This window comes from Lissotriton vulgaris, chromosome 11 (genome assembly GCF_964263255.1).
Source record: "Lissotriton vulgaris chromosome 11, aLisVul1.2, whole genome shotgun sequence".
Lineage (NCBI taxonomy): Eukaryota > Metazoa > Chordata > Amphibia > Caudata > Salamandridae > Lissotriton > Lissotriton vulgaris.
In genome coordinates, this window is record NC_141699.1 from 210700390 (window position 1) to 210716918 (window position 16529).

At 45.2% G+C, this 16529-nt stretch overlaps 1 protein-coding gene across 1 annotated transcript; it reads right to left on the reverse strand.

Moving 5' to 3' along the window:
- Positions 1 to 904: 904 nt before the first annotated feature.
- On the reverse strand, positions 905 to 6404 carry LOC147679535 (uncharacterized). The gene is made up of 2 exons (XM_086943120.1): positions 4790 to 6404; positions 905 to 4659 (listed from the first exon to the last, which is right to left on the reverse strand). Exon 2 carries the CDS (start codon positions 3420 to 3422, stop codon positions 918 to 920), a length of 2505 nt encoding a protein of 834 aa, XP_086799246.1. The 5' UTR covers positions 3423 to 4659; positions 4790 to 6404; the 3' UTR covers positions 905 to 917.
- Between the last annotated feature and the right edge of the window lie 10125 nt (positions 6405 to 16529).

The following is a 16529-nucleotide window of genomic DNA, read 5'->3' on the forward strand; positions in this document are numbered from 1 at the left end:
TGTCGGAAACAGAAGGCGAAGAAGTGTTGGCTATCAGGGTGCAAGGGGATTGTGAAGAAGGCGGAGCTAAGATCCATCACAGTGAAAGTCTTAGCCCACACAGGTATATTAGATAATATTGTCGCTGGGTTTGGGACCACTGGGAAAGATGGTAAGACTATTTTGTTCAATTCTCGGAGGTCCTGAGTAAATCGATAGACAGGGGCCCCGTTCGGGCCCTTGGATCCTTTTTTCACAGGAAGTATCGGGGTGTTACATTGACTGTATTGAATCTCCCTTAAAATTCCTTGCTTCAGGAGGTCTTGTATCACTGGTGCGATGCCCTCCTCCCCTTCTTTTGATATTTTGTATTGTGGCACTCTTGGGAGAACTGCCCCTGGCTTCAGTTTTATCTGTACCGGTGGGTAGTTCAATACCCGCCCTACGTCATTGGCACTTGTTGCCCAGACCTCTGGCGGCACACAATGTCGTAATTCTGGCGGTATTTGGAGGTCGGGGCATGTCATGAATGCTTGTACCATTAAACCATTTGCCTTGCTCTCTAAAAAGACCCCTGTTGGTGAGCAGTGTATGGTGCATTGTAATTTGCATAACAGATCTCTCCCCAGTAAATTCACGGGGCAGAACCTGCTAAGGATGAATTGGTGGTGCACTGTTATCGTGCCTACTACAAACTGTAGTGGCTCAGTAAGGTATTCTGTAATCGGTTGGCCAGTCATGCCTACTGCGGTTATCGTAGTCCTAGAAAGTGGAGCTTCAGGCGTTGTTAGTGCCTTCAGCATTGATCTTTGAGCCCCTGTGTCAATTAGAAATGGAACAACCCTGCCCAATACCTCTCCCTCTACATATGGTCCGGATTGATCTACTAATATTGCTGGTGCTGCTATTATCACGCAGTTTCCCACTTTCAGGCATCCCTAGAATGGTGCTGGGGGTGGGGGTGGGGGCCAGTCATTCGTTACTGGAGTCCATCCCTCCCCTCCTGCCCATTGCTGCTGGGACTCATTTTCATGTGGCGTGTTGTCTCTGTACTCTGTGTGCTGAGTGTAGTTGGCGTGCTGGTGTCTGCCCTGTTGCCCGCTGTTCTGTTTGTACCTACTGTCCTCACCTCTTTTCTTTAATATTGGACAATCTGCTTTCCAATGATTAGGATCCTTGCAATAGAAGCATGCTGTTCCTTGGGGTGGCAGGGAGGTTGATCTGCGGGGTAAGGAAGGTGTCCTACCGGTCTGCTGTCTTCCTACGCCTCGCCCCCCCCCTCTGCTCCTTTCCCTGCCTCTGTTATTGCTATAGAACCGTTCCTGTGCCACCATTAACCTGACTTTTCCTTTCTTCAGTTTTTCTGTCTCCATTGCCTGAGCGCTAGCCTGGAAATCTGCGCAATATTTCGCCGCTGACAGCACTTTTTCTATTTTCTCCTGCTGCCAACAGACGAAAGAAGTCTGAAGGTGTGTCCTGATGGGTGGTGCGAGGCCTTGTACAAATGTAGTTACCAGAGCTGGCATTGCATCTCCCATGGGGTCTTTCAATCCACTGTTCTGCCTATATACTTGCAGGAGGCGGTCAAAGTATGCATTCACACTTTCATCCTTTTCCTGTTTGGTGCTTGTAATTTTGCTCCAATCAACCCTATCTTCCGGCACCCTCTCCTTCAAATGTCCCACTACTTTTTTGTATAACTCCTCTACTTCTGGGCCTGGTGTCCCTCCGTTCCCCCGCTTTGGTTCAACCTCTGGCCACTCAATCGCTCTTTTACAATCCTCCCACAGATCTTTTGGGATGATGATGTTAAAGAGCGTGTCGAGGTCGCGCCACAGTAAACCTCCTAATGATGTCATTCTGCTAAGCTCTTCGTACCATCTCCTGGGCTCCTCGCGTAAACGGGGGAAGTCTCTGCTGAAGGCGCTAATGTCTTGCCTTGACCATGGGACATAAACATATGCTACATCATTTGGCGCGCTGCCAGGTGGTGGTGGTATCTCTCGTAGGGGCATGATAAGTGATGGGGCCTCTGTTGTTGTAGAGTTGCCTGTTGTGTTGGCCGCGGCGATGGAGTGGGCCAGGGAGTGGGCTACGTTAATTACTGCACATGTGTGAATTAGCTGCTTCCATTGCTGTAGTTTATCTATAGCATATTCAAGCGTGTCCTGCAACTTAGACTCCTCCCATGTTACTAAATCTGGGTCCGTGAATCCGAACTTCCCTACTTCCCAATCATATTTTTCTGGAAGTTGGGCACGACTGCCTGTGGTCGTCTGGGCGTCAACTTGCTTTGCATATGCTGAGTGGGCCTGGGGTGCTTTGTTCATTAACTCTGCGCGTGCTAAGGACAGTGTTTTCTCTAAATATCTCCTATGCTGTGTTTTTATAAAAGAGTCCACAGTTAGTGAGCCCTCAACAAGCTGCTGTAGTAGCGCCTGACACTTTAAAGAATCACTTTTTAACATCAGTTTTGGTGAATTTGGATTTGATGCTGAAGCCCCTCCCACCGTTCCCCCAAAACTGCCTCTTCTTTTGTTCTCTGGAGCTGGCTCTGTTTCTGTCAAACACTGCTCTAGTGTGGAAATGTCGTGTTCTGTGTGATGGACATATGTAAATGCATCCCATATTAGCGAATGCCATTGTTGTTTGCTGAGTGAGTCATCCTGTGATCCATCCTCAAATAATTGCTGCCACGGACTGTCTATTAGCTTAGGTATTTTAATCTGTTTTTTAATACATTGTTTGAGAACGCTGTTTTTCTTGTCGTTGTAATCTGAAGCGGCTTTGACAGCTATCTTTCTCATCAATTTCAGCGTAGCCAGGTCATGGATAGATTCCAATTCTGGTTTCGCAACCTTATCTTTCAATGCTCTGCGTACAAAGGTTATGGCTGCGTCTCGTTCCCCGGAGGTTAGCTCAGTGTGTTCTGGCTCAGGTACCTGCTGCAGTGACTCACTGCCCAGGCATCCCAAAAGAATATCTTCTAAGACTTGGTCTTCTGCCTCTTCTTCTTTAACTTGTACACATGGGAATGCGCCTATTGTATCTAATTGCTCTTTTCTCCATCTCCCCTCCAATTTTGCCTGTAATATATTTTTTTTAATTTCCATAAGTTCGCTGTGGACTTTAGATTTTACTGCGCTTGTTGAACGCATATCGCTTAACACGGAGTCCCAATTATGGTACGCCTCCCATTCTAAAGTTCTAATTTTCCTTCCTTTTATATTTAACATTTGGCGTAAGTATGATAGTTTGGCCATGTCATATGTGCCATTGCATGGGAATTGGAGATCCTTATTTTTAGATGTCAGATCATGCCACTTATGTGTGTACATTATTGAGCTTAAGCCTTTTTTTATAGCTACATTATATGCAGGTGAGTTTTTGGGTGGGGCTGGCTGAGTCGTATTTAAATTCTTTTTACTATTGAGGTTTCCCATGGTTGAGTCGTGTGCAGCAGCTAGTCCTAAACGCTTTACAAATAACTGTTCAAGTATACCAGACAAATGGGTTGCGGGGTGGACGTCAATAGAGTAACATGTGACACAATAGGTTGACAAATACTTCACTTATGTTTCAGCCGTACAGTATTTGCAAGAGGGCAACAAGAAAGCCATACATCAATCACCCCAACAGGTCATGTACGCCAATTCACCGAAGCATTTTCACAAGGGAGAAAGAAGCTAGATCCTATTTTGTTTGTTTGGGCCTTGACGGCCTGAGAAGCAGGTAAGGTAGGAAAACAGACCCTGTGTGCGGCTGTGCCACAGGGTGCTGGCATTCAACAATATAGCGATAGTGGTGAATTGTTTCACTCTGTTCAGTCAATCACAAAAACATCTAGGACAAATACGGGGATCCTACACAGCAGCGCTGTAGAAAAACCCTTCTGTGCAGAGAATGTGTGTGGGTCTGCTGTACTTAGTCCCAAAAAAAGTGAGGGGAATATTAGAACTCTTATCATAAACCATCAAATTTTCTATTTTTAGGGAGGTGCACTTTAATCGGTCTTTCCAGCCAGTCCCTTCCAGAGGCCAGGGGTATTGTGGGCGGGAGTACTTATTTGGCAACGTTGGTAACTGGGTGTGTGAGATGGATGTTTTCTACCAGATCTCCTTCAGTAATGTTCTTATTATACGGTTTAAATGGATAAGCCGGCAAAGGTAACCTAGAACCTAGCCAAAAAAATACTCCTCCTTCCTAGCAATATTTGGCCACTACATAGGCCAAGCACATCACAAGTACACAATAAAAAAATGCAATGAAACCTATAATGATTGAGAAAAGAAACACTGTTGTACTAGGCGTCACACCCCCCTCCTCGTGCCGAGTATGTCCCCTTGGCACGAACCTAGAACCACTCTGGCCCCTAGGTGGACGTCTCCAGGGGGAGGGTGGAGGCGGAACCCAGGCAGGGCGACTGGCGTTAGCAAGAGAGCCAGGAGCGCCCGGGGCGTTCCTCATAAATGCCAAAATATTAGGCCAGCTGCGCGTTGGTGATGGTGCTGGACCCAGGCCAGAGCTCATGAGAACAAATAAAATCACAATCTATCAGATACACAGTATAAACTAAATCTAGTAGCCAACCTGGCCACTCGTATCGCGATACTCAACAGGCACAAATACTATGTGCCGATCTGGGGAGCGAAACTGCCACGTCCTAAAACGGCGAGCTACCTGCTACCACCCACAGGGGAGCACAAACTGCCACAGCTCACAATGAGGGGCCAACTGCTACAACCCAATACCGGAGGGTTAAAGTCCCCTCTGGGGAGCGAAACTGCCACGTCCTAAAACGGCGAGCTACCTGCTACCACCCACAGGGGAGCACAAACTGCCACAGCTCACAATGAGGGGCCAACTGCTACAACCCAATACCGGAGGGTTAAAGTCCCCTCCCAAGTGTACTCACCGGGCTTCATCCTGTCTGTTAGAGCCTACCGACGTCCACTGCACCCGCTGGGAATGGTCTGGCGATGGTATCCCGCATCCCAGCTGCCGGTGACTCTCTGCGGCGGGGTAGGGGTTGCAGACCTTTGCCCTCAATGGCTGGCCAAGGGCCCACTGACACGAAGTCACCAAAGAGTTACTGCTGGCCAGGAATCCTGCAGAAGCTTGCCGTCACCAGCCAGCAAGGAAACGCAGGGGACCAAGGTCAGACCCTATAAGATAAAAAAAATGTATGTGAGAGACGGCAGTGGACTTCAGGCAGCAATGACAGAGGTGAACACACGCCCGTGGCACAGAACGTCAGAAAGGTCAACAGCACCGAGGGCTGGAGGAAAGGAAAAGAGAGCTAGACGGGAGCTACCTCCCGGGTCGTGCGGTGACAAAAACACACGTAAACCATCAGAGCCAGAAACAGCAGAATGAAGAAGGTGATCAGAAAAGGAACCACGAAAGACATGGAGTCTGAACAAGCCTTGTAAATATCCCCAGGACACAGGCACACCTCGTCAGACATAGAGAGCCAAGAGTAAGAAGAGTCAGCAGAGTCCGAAACACAACACAAGCGTGCCGAGAGCGAAAAATAGCAGGACAAGACCAAAGACAGCAGAGAGGTCACACACGGATCATCCACAGGATCCGACCCCCTCCAGCAACCAACCAGGCCGGGGAGAGATAAACAAACAGAACGTTATCACCTCAAATCCCGCCCTCAGAAGGGTGCCAAAAGGGTCCGATCCAGTGTCCGCTCCGTCGGTGTAGCCAGTCAGCTGTATTGGGCCCGCAGCATTCTTCACCAAATGTTGAAGCCTCAATGATTAACTGCAAGAATAAAAGATCAATGACAACAGTTCAATAAACAATTCGCTCTCAGCATGTTTGAGTATGCAAGATTTATTGGGAACCCAATTAGAAAGTAATCACAATGCAAGATACGTGCACACGGAGACCTCAGCAAAAGCTCACTGAGTGCCCAATTGGTATGACAGTGCAGAGACATTTTATAGGTATATGCCCCCACAGGATGGGCATCATAGCATACGTAATCTGGATGAGGGTATGACCTGCTAGACCAATCAGTGAAGTGCACATATGGTGTGATACCCTTTTAAGGCTCGAAAGTGTGCCTACATTACCCACGTGTCATCTACAAGAGCAGAATTGGGTTTTTCCATAAAGGTGAAATCGGCGTTTCTAGTGTACGTGGGTTCTGCACGTATTTGACCAGCAAGGGCAGGTCATGTCATGTCGACATCTTTTACTGAAAGATATGAGGTTTGGCAATAGCAAGCTAAAAGCTGGAAGCTGGCATGTCATTTCTCGGAAGCCTTGCGTTCGCTCTGCACGTTGCAGCTGACTGACACACAGAATGGAGCGTGCGACCACTCTGTGGATTTCTGCTGGTGTCTTTCTTTAGTACATCAAAAGAAGACTATAGGCCTGAAAACATATGTATTTGGTATCATATAAATGTCTGCTTCGTCAATATCCTTATCCAATTAGTCAGCATGAAAGGGCAGCAGTTTTGTGACAGGAGCCTGTTCGATGTATAATGGGCAAGCGTCTGTGTGAATGTCTCCGGTTGCGTATAGTTGCGCTCATAAGTGGCCGAAGTCTGCCGCCATATCTTCATCCCTGGTGCGGTGGCGTCAATTGCTATCTATGACCGCCTGCACATGTCTAGAGTGCACCTGTGCCCTCAGCCTATGTGTCAATAGTTTCCCTGTCTTGTTGCCCCCAGCATAGTACTTCTGCCGCGTTCGCTCCAAGGCATACGTAGCCACGTCCATATCTAGCGCCCTAAGCTGTTTCTACGCTGCATTTAACTGCCGCCTATTTTTAAGTGTGGCTACTCGTTGGTGCTCATCCTCCAGCTCTTTCACACTGGCTTTGAGCACAGCTCTCTTCAAGGCTCGGTTTCTGTTAATCCTTGCCATTATCGCAATGTATGTCCCTCTAATGACTGCCTTAAGGGCTTCCCCAAAGTGTTGTAATCGCAGTGTCTGGTGCGTCGTTGAGGGAAATATATTCAAGTATGGCCTTCTCTACCTCCTTCGCTTCAGCACCATAAGTTAGCAGTTTAGGATTAAGGTGCCACGTTTTGCTGGTCTGATGTGCAGCCGGGAGGTGAATATCTAACTGAATCGGGGCATTCCGTTAGATCACAGCAATCGCGGCTCCAGCGACTCTCGAACACAAAGGGGCAGAGACCAGGAAATAATCTATTCTAGCGGGGGATTGGTCAGCTGCAAAGAAAAAGAAGTAAGACCGCGATTGAGGATGTAATGCCCACCAAATATCAGTGAGCCCTGCCTCCGCAATCCAGCAACCCTGTGAAGAGAACATCCCGTAGGCCCTGGACAAGAAGGGGACCTATCAATAGCAGCGTCCATAACCAAATTGAAATCGCCCCCTACTACTAGGTTGGGATCTGGAGACGCCAATACTTCACCTAGTGCCTGGCGAATAAAGGGTTCAATCTTTTCATTGGGAGCATAGAGGGTAGCTATAGTGAATGCGTGGTGGGCCAAAGACACCCTCCGGGATGGTATCCGCCCGGGAGCTCAGATTGCATCCCTTCAACCCTCCCTTGAAAGAGCGTGGCCACAGGGATCGCTACTCCTGCTTTCTTCCCCTGTCCCAGGGAGAAATATTGGTGATCAAACCACCTTGATCGCATTCTGTGGGAGTCCTGCTTCAACAGGTGTGTCTCTTGTAGGAGACAAAGGCCACATCGGGCCGCCCTAAGCTGGTTGAGTATTACTACCCTTTTATTGAGACCCCTCACATTCAAACTAAGTATATTCACCATGGTACATTAAGGACAGGGCCGCTGCACAAGCTCCCAACTACCCTGGCATAACCCCTACCCCCAACCCAAATACCAGTTATACATTTCACATGAGACTCATAATTGCTGTGTATTTTTAATGTTTTATTAAGTTACCTTAACCAAAGGTCTTGAGCATTCATGATTTCAATGTTTAACCATCAACGTGAACGTTTTGTTTGTGCTGCCATGTTCTTTTTCTTGCTGGTGCCTTCACATGATTTTACAGTTAGAGCAAGTGTTACTGTGTGTTAGCACAGTATGTGAGCTTTTGCCAACGCTAACGAACTGTGGAGAGGCCCTAGTGTACTATGAGGAGCGCAATATCCAAGGATTTGGATGCTGGAGTGTGGAATGCATAACTAAGCAAAACTGCCAATTCTCATGGAAAGTTGCTGAAAGTATTGACATGGAATTCTCGAATGTTATGTTGGTTAATTGGTGTTCATATCTTTAGAGTTTAGAGCAGATCCTTTTGGACTTCGAGACGTACAGACCGCTCTGCCCTTTCATCCTCTGACAAGTGGAAGGCTTTATGCCTAATATTTATTTCTTTTTATGTCGAGGCTTCTACTGATGTCTTCTCTTTGCTGACACCTTTCTCCATTTTAGAATTCAATGGTGTTTCCCCTGTCCTTCACTTAGCTTAGTTAGGGTTTCTAGATGACAGCCTGTCCTTACTCCTTGGAAGGAAGGAAGCCTGAAGCTTCTTAGCAAGCTGCTGAGATGTGGTTCTTTCTATTTGAACCATTCCGATTTCATGTATACTTTATGCTGCAAGCTAGAATTTGCTTATTAACTTTACTTACAAATACTTATGATGATTTAAGATATTGGATCTATGGAATTGATAACTAATGTGTAATATATTTTTATTAAACTTCAGTAACTGAGTCCAGGTCCTTACTGTGCGACCAAATGGGTTGCACTGATGTCAAATTTCTCTAAATGCGCCTGTTGTAGTTAACTCCTCTTTTCATCAGGACTGCGAAAAAGATCACTGGACCGAGAGAAGTTCCAAGAACAAATTTGGCTCCAGCAATCACAATTATTTAAACAAAATAGGTTGTTAAATAGGACAGGAAAGTTAATTCTGGAACCCTTTCGAGACAACGTTATGTATAGATTTCAAAGAACTGAATAAGATATCAATACTTTACACCTATCCCTCGAATCGATGAAATGGTTGAGAGGTAGTGTCAGGAACGAAATATTGGCAAAACGCAAGGATCCACCTGTATCTGGGTTTCTTTCAGTGGAAATTCTCTCTTTGTCAAAGGTGTGTCTCCTACATTGGTTGGAAGCACATAGGGCCCGATTCACAGAATGAACTTAATACTCAATCCTAAACTTACTACTGTTTTGGTATTCACAGATTGCACTTACTACTTTTGGTATTCACAGAATGCACTTACTACTTTTGGTATTCACAGAATGAACTTACTCATTTCGGTATTCACAAAAGTTAGGACTACTAAGTTTAGGACTCCTAAATACCTTCTGTGAATACCGAAAGTCTTAAAATTAGGATTCTTCTCAATTTAGTAGTAGTAAAGTTAGGAGTCCTAACTTTACTACTACTAAATTGATAAAAATCCTAATTGTAAGACTTTAGGTATTCACAGAAGGCATTTAGGAGTCCTAAAGTTAGTAGTCCTAACTTTACTTTGCTTTGCTGGCGCCGACCCTTCATCCCCTTCCAAATACCGTCCCATCTCCCTCCTGCCTTACTTGGGTAAGGTCTTAGAAACTCATGTAACCAGCATCCTGAGCACCCACGTGGAAACCAATCACTGCCTCTCTCCCCGTCAAATAAATTGAATATGTAGGTGAGCAACCCAATATACCCTTACGGGCTCGGGCAAGGTTAGTTATAAGAGAAATGGCCAGAAAGGGGTTTTGTTGATTGTCTAATTTACAGCACCATTAGAACCTGTATTGAATCATTAAGGTACCTAAGTCTGAGATTAATCAATGGCTGTCTTGGATTATTAATTTTTGGAGAAGAAGTCCAGTGGATTCAGGACAAAAAGTGTTACCACACTAACACAATAAATACAATGAATGATAAATAAAAATGAGAAAAATGAGAAAAACCAGGTTTTTGTATTGTCTGAAGGTTATTATTCAAATCAAATAGTACATTTATATACAGAAAATAGGGTACATACATGGATATAATTTAGATATTCAAGGTAATGGTTGTATCTTCCTTTGACATATCTAAACATAAAGTCCAGACTGCTCAAACATAAAGAACAATGATTTCAACTCAATAATCAGAAGAAAATCAAAGTATGGCAAGAAATCAAACAATGCAGAGATGGACTAAAGTAGTCGACGTTTCGGTCTTTTCTGAGGATTTTCACAAGACCATCATCGGGACAGAAAAGTAATATATACAATTGATGACCCTTTATATTTCTTGAGTACACGTCTATTTAGTTTTAAGACGGCAGCAGCACTTTCAATCGTGGCGTTGATTTGGGGGCAAAGAATGACTTTTTTGGGCCAAGATTTCACTCTTGTTTTACATAGGATCGCTGTCTATAATTTCCGACAGGGAATCCAGATTCGGTCGATTTCAAACACTTGTATATTTTTCGAGTTTTGGGTGTGACCGCATCAGAGGAAGCTTCCAACGAGTCCGGTAAAGGCTTACCGGACTCGTTGAAAGCTTCCTCTGATGCGGTCACACCCAAAACTCGAAAAATATACAAGTGTTTGAAATCAACCGAATCTGGATTCCCTGTCGGAAATTATAGACAGCGATCCTATGTAAAACAAGAGTGAAATCTTACCGGACTCGTTGAAAGCTTCCTCTGATGCGGTCACACCCAAAACTCGAAAAATATACAAGTGTTTGAAATCGACCGAATCTGGATTCCCTGTCGGAAATTATAGACAGCGATCCTATGTAAAACAAGAGTGAAATCTTGGCACAAAAATGTCATTCTTTGCCCCCAAATCAACGCCACGATTGAAAGTGCTGCTGCCGTCTTAAAACTAAATAGACGTATACTCAAGAAATATAAAGGGTCATCAATTGTATATATTACTTTTCTGTCCTGATGATGGTCTTGTGAAAATCCTCAGAAAAGACCGAAACGTCGACTACTTTAGTCCATCTCTGCATTGTTTGATTTCTTGCCATACTTTGATTTTCTTCTGATTATTGAGTTGAAATCATTGTTCTTTATGTTTGAGCAGTCTGGACTTTATGTTTAGATATGTCAAAGGAAGATACAACCATTACCTTGAATATCTAAATTATATCCATGTATGTACCCTATTTTCTGTATATAAATGTACTATTTGATTTGAATAATAACCTTCAGACAATACAAAAACCTGGTTTTTCTCATTTTTCTCATTTTTATTTATCATTCATTGTATTTATTGTGTTAGTGTGGTAACACTTTTTGTCCTGAATCCACTGGACTTCTTCTCCAAAAATTAATAATCCAAGACAGCCATTGATTAATCTCAGACTTAGGTACCTTAATGATTCAATACAGGTTCTAATGGTGCTGTAAATTAGACAATCAACAAAACCCCTTGCTGGCCATTTCTCTTAAAACTATCTCTCCCCGTCAGGCGGGCTTTCGGCCCCTCCACTCTACGGAGAAGGTGGTGATCTCAGTGATGGACAGCCTACGCGAGGGCATTGACATCAATCTCCCGCAGGCCCTCATCCTTTTAGATCTGTCCGCCGCTTTTGACACGGTGGACCATTCCATCCTTCTCACCCGTGTCAGGGCGGCGGGCATAGAGGGCCTAGCCTTCGCAAAAGGGCCTTTGGTGTCATGCTTCATCATGGGGGTCTTCCTGTCCCTCTGCGGGATGGGGCGTGCTACAACCTGCAACTACGTGGGAGCACTGATCTTTAGTACTATGTGTGGTGTAGGAGTTGTGAGAGGAAGGGTCAAGGGTGAGTGAGAAAAGTGAAATTAAAAAGAACCTGGCCCCTGTGAACTAAGAAACTTTAATATTCCCTGGAGCTGGTCCTGTTAAAAGCAATGGGTCGGAGATGTCCTGCGTGTAATGTGCGGATTCTCCTAATCAAGTTGATTAGGAGTATCCGCACATTAAAAGCAGGACATCTCCGACACACTTTTAACAGGACCAGAAGATCAGTGCTCCCGCGTACTCGCAGGTCGTAGCACGCCCGTCCCGCAGCGGGACGGAAGACCCCCTTGATGAAGCATGACACCATGGGCCCTTTTGGTGTGTGAGGGGTATTTAAGCAAACACTGTGTGCTTCCAACCAATGTAGGAGACACACCTTTGACAAAGAGAGAACTTCCACTGAAAGAAACCCATCTACAGGTAGATCCTTTTGTAGTAGATTTCCAGGGGAGGACGTATCCACCTCCAGTACTCGTTAAGGACACTACCTCTTCACTCCCTCCTTTTGTTTTTTGTAACAATTTATTAGCACCCTGGATTTTTGTAAAGGGTACTGGAAGATTCCCTTCAATCCTGCAAATAAGGAAAAGACAGCATGTTTCACCCAGTGAGGTTTTTCAGTTTATGGTAATGACGTTCGGGCTGCACAGAGCTCTTGTTACTTTCCAAAAATTATGAATATATTAGTAAGAGACCATAGTAAAACTGCAACAGCATATATTGATGAAATTGTGTAGGTCATGTAGGTCATCTCATGGCAGTGTTTTACAACCTATCAACAAAAGGGAGGAACCAGAAACTGACTATATTTAGCGGGGTCCAGTGTACATGTCCGGGAGAACAGTAACACAAGGAGGGTACAAAGTTCCCCGAGTGAGGTGAAGGTGTGAATGTAGCGTAGAGAAGGAAAAGGAAAAAAGGGCGGGGAATTTCCCTTTTTGGAACTAATACCCTCACACACCTAGCAAGCTAGGTGTCATGCTTCATCATATGTGTTCTGCTCCTCGTCAGACTGGCGCTGCAATGTCTGACGGGCACCCGCAAAAGGGCTCTTTATCGGAGATCTTCTGTTCCAGCCATATGGTGCATGCGTGTGAGAGGGCAAGTGAATGTGTAGTCGTGAAGTGAGAGTGATTTAAAAAAAGGTTAGGCAATCCACAGGGTACTTTATTAGTGTGGTTGACTCCCTTGGTTAAAAGGTGGGAGGGGAGATGGTGCTGTGATAAGGTTCACAGTGAGATATCTACAACCCTCTGGTCAGGTCAACATTTTTCTTGCATTCATTGCAATTCTTCAGGACCTAAGTGCTCAGTACTAAACAGTGAATGTTTAAAATATAACCTTATGTCTTGAGGTCAGTAGAAAAGCAGGCCAAATGGTCCTGCCCTTAGACGAGCGACCCTAAGACAATCCCTAACATACCCCGCAGTCTGCTCCCGTGGGACCTGCACCTTTCAGTAAGGTACCAAAGCGACGTGCGGTCTCTGACTTTGCGTGGGGGTAGGTGCTGACGGCAGAGACCACACGCCGCTTGGGTACCTTACTCAAAGGTGCAGGTCCCACAGGAGCAGACTGCGGGGCACCTTAGGGATTGTCTTAGGGTCGCTCGTCTAAGGGCAGGACCATTCGGCCTGCTTTTCTACTGACCTCAAGACATAAGGTTGTATTTTAAACATTCACTGTGTAGTACTGAGCACTTAGGTCCTGAAGAATTGCAATGAATGCAAGAAACATGTTGACCTAACCAGAGGATTGTAGATATCTCACTGTGAACCTATCTCCCCTCCCACCTTTTAACCAAGGGAGTCAACCACACTAATAAAGCTCCCTGTGGATTGCCTAACCTTTTTTTTAAATCTCTCTCACTTCACGACTACACATTCACTTGCCCTCTCACACACATGCACCATATGGCTGGAACAGAAGATCTCAGATAAAGAGCCCCTTCGCGGGTGCCCGTCAGACATTGCAGCGCCAGTCTGACGAGGAGCAGAACCCATATGATGAAGCATGACACCTAGCTTGCTAGGTGTGTGAGGGTTTTAGTTCCAAAAAGGGAAATTCCCCGCCCTTTTTTCCTTTTCCTTCTCTACGCTACATTCACACCCTCACCTCACTCGGGGAACTTTGTACCCTCCTTGTGTTAGTGTTTTACAACCCCAATCAAGCCGGATTCAAAGTTAAATCCTAACAAAAGCCATTTGCTTATCAGCAAGTGAAATACCCTGGCTATTTACTAGGCAAATGGGTTATTTAACCTGTTGGACCTGGCCCTTTTTGTAGGGTTATCCCCAAATGTTTTGCCTTCCTTTGCTGTTTTCTGACCTTTTTGTTGGCTTTAGGACTCTGAGCACTTTACCACTGCTAATCAGTTCTAAAGTGCATGTGCTCTATCCCCTAAAACATGGTATGATTGGTTTACACCTGTTTGGTATATTTCCTTTACTTACAAGTCCCTTGTAAAGTGGTATCCCATATTCCCAGGGCCTGTAAATTAAATGCTACTAGTGGGCCTGCATCACTGCTTGTGCCGCCTACAGACGTAGCCTTTGAAACCAGTCTCAGGCCTGCTACAGCAGAGCCTGCATGCACAGTTTACTGCAACATTGACTTGGCATTTAAAACTACTTGCCCAGCCTTAAACTCCCCTTTTACTACATGTAGTTCACCCCAAAGGTAGGCCCTAGGTTGCCCTCTGGGCAGGGTGCTGTGTAAGTAAAAGTTAGGACATGTGCCTTTATTGTGTGGCATGTCCTGGTAGTTCAAGAATGTATGATGTTACAATGCAAACATTTACAATGCATGCCTTTACAACACAGTTTTTACATCCCAACATCCATTACAACGCATGGTTTTACAACGCATGCCATCACAACACATTTTCAGAAACTACATTTACAACATATGTCACAACAATACATACCATTACAACGCATACCATTACAACACATATTACTTTTAGGGCAACAGTAGGGTAAGTGTTGGATAGGGTAGGGGTAAACATTACTATTGCCACTCTAGTGAGTGCAACAGTAGGGTAAGTGTTGGATAGTGTATGGGTTAAAATTACAATTCCCACTCCAGTGAGTGCAACAGTAGGGTAAGTGTTAGATAGTGTAGGGGTAGAAATTACTATTCCCACTCCAGTGAGTGCAGCAGTAGGGTAAGTGTTGAATAGTGTAGGGTTAAAAATTACTATTCCCCATTACTTACCTTATAATGCATCATAATGGCATGCATTGTAGTGACATGCATTGTAATGACATGCGTTGTAGTGACATGCTTTGTAATGGCTGCGTTGTATGGCATGCGATGTAAAGGACGTTGCGTTGTAATTACTGCTTTATAAAGGTAGTGCATTGTAAATGTAGTGCGTTGTAATGCTTCCGTTGTAAAGGTTGTTTCCTGTAGTTCAATTATTTTTATTAGGCTTTTAAATTATTTAATGCAGTAACAGTATTGACTAACAGCCTATTTTGTTTCTCACTACTGTGACATCTACTCCTCTCAAAAGCTAGCATTGGGATTTTCCATTTATATTTTCAATTGATACTTCCTGATCTGAAAGGAGTGGCGTTGTCGTGTTTTGTATGTTTAGAATGGTAGTGATAAATCCTGCTTACTGGTGTAGTTGGAATTTACATCACTATGTTAGAAATACCACTTTTAGAAAGTGGGCATTTTTCTGTGCTTATGACTTTTTGTACTTTGCTGCCTGACTCCAATCCACATCTAGGCCTGGGTGACAGCTATACGTTGTGCAGACTTTCTAGACATCTATCATACCGGAAGGATTCTGTGTGGCAGGGTTACATAAGCATTTATCTGCATACTGATGACCTTCCTGGGCTGGGAGAGAGAGGGACGTTCACACTTTATATTGGTATAGGCAGGGGCATCTCCTCCACTAGGGTGGAGGTGCGTCGCCCCACAGCTTTCTCGCAGTGTTAGAAGCAGAATCATAAAAATGGTAATAACTTTCAGTTACATAAAATGGTAATAACTTTCAGCTATTGCCATTTTATGTTTGGTTGCAGGTAGGTGGGGCTGCTCTGCAAGCAGGGCAGGGGAGAAGAGGTGTGCATGCCCACTCCAGAGCGCGCAAAGAGTGTTTGGTCAGCCTCTTGGGGCCACCCAAACCAGTCATGCACACTCTGCCCTTCTTAATGTAGGCTGCAATGCAGCATGCATGGAGAAAGTGGCCTCCCTATAAGCCCCTGGCTGGGCAGCGTCCCAACCAATCACATTGCTGCTTGCGGCTTAGGCGAGGGAGCCTGGCTGCCTGCTTCAGCTTCCTGTTCCTGCCGGAGGCAGGAGAGCAGGAGCAGAGAAGATGCGGGGCCCAGCCGGCGGAAAGGTAAGCTACATTTTTTTATTATTATTATTAATTTAACCCCCCCCGTGCGACCTCTCCTCCCCGCGTGATACCCTGTAACCCTGTGCTCCCCACCCGCAAGCTATGCCAGCCGCAACTGTGTATAGACTGTGTCCTGCCTTCATACAAAGGGCTGATTTTTCCCTTGTTGATGTCTGAAGCCAGTGCTGGATTGAAAAGGGATTGTTGTACACTTGAAAGGGTTCCTTTGAAGTTCCACCTTGAACAAAGACATTTTTGAGTATAAGTACAGTGGCTCTGACCCCATGATTTTAGACACTGCGTGGGACTTGTTACCAGACTCCACTGGCTCTACATACTGCACCCGAGGACTGCTGTACTGGCAGGAGGAACAGCGATTTAGACTACTTCCTTTGCTAACCTGCTGCCTGCTAGGTTTCTGAAGGAACTGCCACTCTGCCAAGTAACTCTGTGTGCTGGCCTGTAGTTCCAGATAACCAAATATGCAAAGTAGGCATTGGCCAA

Bases quoted from the DNA above. Each gene is read 5' to 3' on its own strand.
- LOC147679535 (XM_086943120.1), bottom strand. From the start codon at position 3,422: ATGGGAAACCTCAATAGTAAAAAGAATTTAAATACGACTCAGCCAGCC.